Source organism: Acanthisitta chloris, unplaced genomic scaffold, assembly GCF_000695815.1.
Source record: "Acanthisitta chloris isolate BGI_N310 unplaced genomic scaffold, ASM69581v1 scaffold29717, whole genome shotgun sequence".
Taxonomy (NCBI): domain Eukaryota; kingdom Metazoa; phylum Chordata; class Aves; order Passeriformes; family Acanthisittidae; genus Acanthisitta; species Acanthisitta chloris.
This window is the reverse complement of record NW_008683625.1, coordinates 1-3,182: the sequence shown is the minus strand read 5'-3', so window position 1 is coordinate 3,182 and position 3,182 is coordinate 1. Positions and strand designations below refer to the sequence as shown.

Here is a 3,182-nt window from a genome sequence, read left to right as displayed (position 1 = left end):
CCGCGGCTTGCCCGGGTCCGTACGACTGAACCGAACCCTTCCTCGCCCCCCGCGCCGGGCTCCGACCTTTCCTCGCGGGGACGTGTAGATATCGGCTGAGTGAAATGACAAAGCGCGGCGGGCGATTGAGCCATCGCGCCGCAGCCGCGGCACGGGAGGAATGGACATTCGGCTCACTGAGCTGATCTCACGTTGAGCATCTTACTTTTTAGGTACATCTAATTCACCCATAGAAATCGCAGAACGGGCACGAATTAACTTTTATTAGAGCCCAGTGAAAAATACGCAGTGACAATTGTAAAAATATACAAAGTAAGACAGAAGGAATGCTTTGATGGCACGACAGTTAAGCCAATATTTAACAAGAGTTAATTAAAAAAAAATGACACTAGCAAGGAATACCAAGTGCGGATGCAATAAAGTTATTTCACTTAATTCACATCCAAGGACTTAAAAAAAAAAAAGAGATCAAGAGATGAAAGACATTTGTCATTTAGAAGACACTCTTAGGAATGAGAGTACTGCAGCTCAGCAGGCTGACACCTTCCTTCAATCACATCTGAGTCGCTCTTTCTAGACTTTTTGCAGCATCTTTTAGTTTTCCAACTAAATCCTAAGAGATGAAATAGTGTCTTAGAATAAACATATTTTTAAAAGGTCATCTAGAGGAACAGATCTATTTTTTTAAATACACAGAGGCAAGGGAAACCAGCACCTTGTAGCACAAAGAAACGTTGCAACTGATGAACAATGCCAACAAGTAATTAAATAGCTCCGTATTTTACAATGTAACAAGGAAAGTGGGAACTGAAGGAAAACACTTTTAAAAGTATATTTGCTCCTGAAATAGATCACCACTATTAACATGTAGATTTTGTCGGTATTGCCACGACGGCTAATGATGACATTTGCTCCAGGCTTTGAAGTATTATATGCATTTCTAATACTCTAAAAATATTTTGAGTGCAGTTTTGTAGTAGAACCATTCTCCAGGCAAAGCACGTCAGATTTCACTACGTCAGCAAACCGACTAGGAACGCTCATTAGTGAAAAGTGGACGACTTTGGAGACACACATTTAAAAAGAGGAGGTGTAAATCTGAAGTTTTAATATCTTGCTTTTCCCCTCCACCCCATCCCCTCTTCCCGATCCTCCGCAGTTTGGTCACTTCCAAGCATTACAATACCTCTATTGTTCAGATACACATTTAAATCGCTAAACAAAGATCAACGTTTGTTTCAGTACATTTCTTACATGTCATTAACACCACTGAAGAGCCTTCGGTTTGTTCTCTATTTTTAATCGTGACACATTTAAACCACTAAACCAGCTTCTTTAACCATTTCTCCAAAGCATGGGAAATCAGAGTTTCAGAAAATGATGAATTTCCTCCCACATATACAAACATATTACAGGCACGAAAACAAAATATTTATGCAAATTTGTAAAACACTCCCCATGCAACTAAAATCGGTTACTTTCCAACTTTATTTGAAAGGACAGTAAAAATACACTTGGGTAATTTTTATGGAAGATTCCCTCTTACCCTCCCAGTACCAGTTTTTGGTTTTTAGCAATAGTATATATTAGTTTATTATGATTGGCAAGTTGTTAAATGCATTTACATCCACAACTGGAGCTAAGCATAGAATGATGAAGGAAACAAGTACCTGTAATTGCTCCATCGTACAACTAAAGCTAACATCAGGGTGTGATCCTGAATCACTGTTCTGAAGGGAAAAAACACAAACAACAATGTCTACTTCATTTAAAAAATATAGAAACTGTGGTTTTTTCCTCTGAGGGTGATGGGAGTACAGTACCTCTACATTTAAGGTCACCAAGTAGGAAGGCTGATAAGTTTTATGAAGTTGATTGTTCTAAATTAAAAACAAAGAACACACACAAAAAAAAGTCAGGTCTCAGCACTAAAACAGACTGAAGAAACACCTTGATGTGGTAAAATTACCTTGATCTGATATTCCAAGCGCCAAGACACATCAGTTACATGGAGAGGAGATCTGCCTATGCTGAAAGACACAATAGTTACAAGTTCCCTATGCTAAAACAAAAGGTCATTTTCTCAAGCTGTCCATCAATAAAGAACTTTTTCATGATCCTTGCAATGCTTCTTGAAAAGCTCAAAAAGGTTTTTTTAGAGTAGAACTCCAAATGAAGAAAACTTTCAACTTTTCTAGAGTTTGTTAAAAATGCACTTTTTTTCCCCTACTGGAACAATATTTTGTACTTTAATCACCTAAAGTATGCAGAAGTGTTTTTCAGGACAGTTTCAAACTAACTGTAATTGAAAATGTGTCTCTGTGCTGACTGATGGACCTACCTTCCCAATAGGATTTCCAATGCATCCTTGTTTTTCTGGAGAGAGAAAAAAAAAAAAAAAAAAGGAAAAAAATTTTGCTGGGTTCAATAAATTCCTATGACAGGAAAAAAATTTCATATGTTAAAATTGGTTTAAAAACCTGGTATTCGGTGCAAAATTGTTCTATTCTCTCTTTATCCAGTTTACAGTCTTCTAGACATGTGCTAGGGGGAAAAAGGCATTTATTAGTTCTCTGTTCACATTAACTCAGCAGTACACTCTGAAGGAACAACCGCTAGAAAAATGGTGTAGCTTCCAAGTATTCGTACCTTATGGCAGATACATCGGCTTTGTGCTTCCCTGCCTCCAGAATACACGTTGCAGCCGCAGCATGGCAATGTTTTAATACTGTAGGGTCAATATCTTTCAGGTCTGGATCGTCTAAAATAAATGAATTACTGATGACACACGCACTTTGTGCCAAACCCCCAGCACACGGTACCGAGGGCGGCTGCTCCCCCTTCGAACGGGATCATTCCCCATCAAAAAAAAACCAAAAAAACCCTTTAAAATGAAACACATTTGGTGTTTCAGAGAGAAAGGACGGAGCGCGCAGGCAAGGTGTGAGGAGGCGGAGGAGGAGTATTAGAGACATTTAAACACTGGTTGTCTTCAAGTGAATATGACAGTTGTGAGAAAAATGGTCCCTTTTTTCTTTTTATTTTTTAAAGGTTGGAAAAAAAAAAAAGAGAGAGAGAGAAGAAAAAAAAGAGAAGGAAAACTTCAATTTCCTCTCCAAGCGCCGTCCGCGCCGCTCAGCAGCCCGTTAGTGGCGAGGAGCGGAGCCGGAGGCACCGGCCGG

The 3,182-nt window shown here is 39.3% G+C and overlaps 1 protein-coding gene across 1 annotated transcript; it reads right to left on the bottom strand.

Annotated features, from left to right (window-relative positions):
- Nucleotides 1-267: 267 nt before the first annotated feature.
- On the bottom strand, nt 268-2,840 carry COMMD3 (COMM domain containing 3; the record flags this gene model as incomplete). Its single annotated transcript, XM_009079025.1, has 7 exons — nt 268-613; nt 1,671-1,730; nt 1,824-1,880; nt 1,970-2,030; nt 2,342-2,376; nt 2,481-2,544; nt 2,650-2,840. Coding segments are annotated over 7 exons (528 nt in total), but the record flags the coding sequence as incomplete, so codon positions are not given.
- Nucleotides 2,841-3,182: the final 342 nt, after the last annotated feature.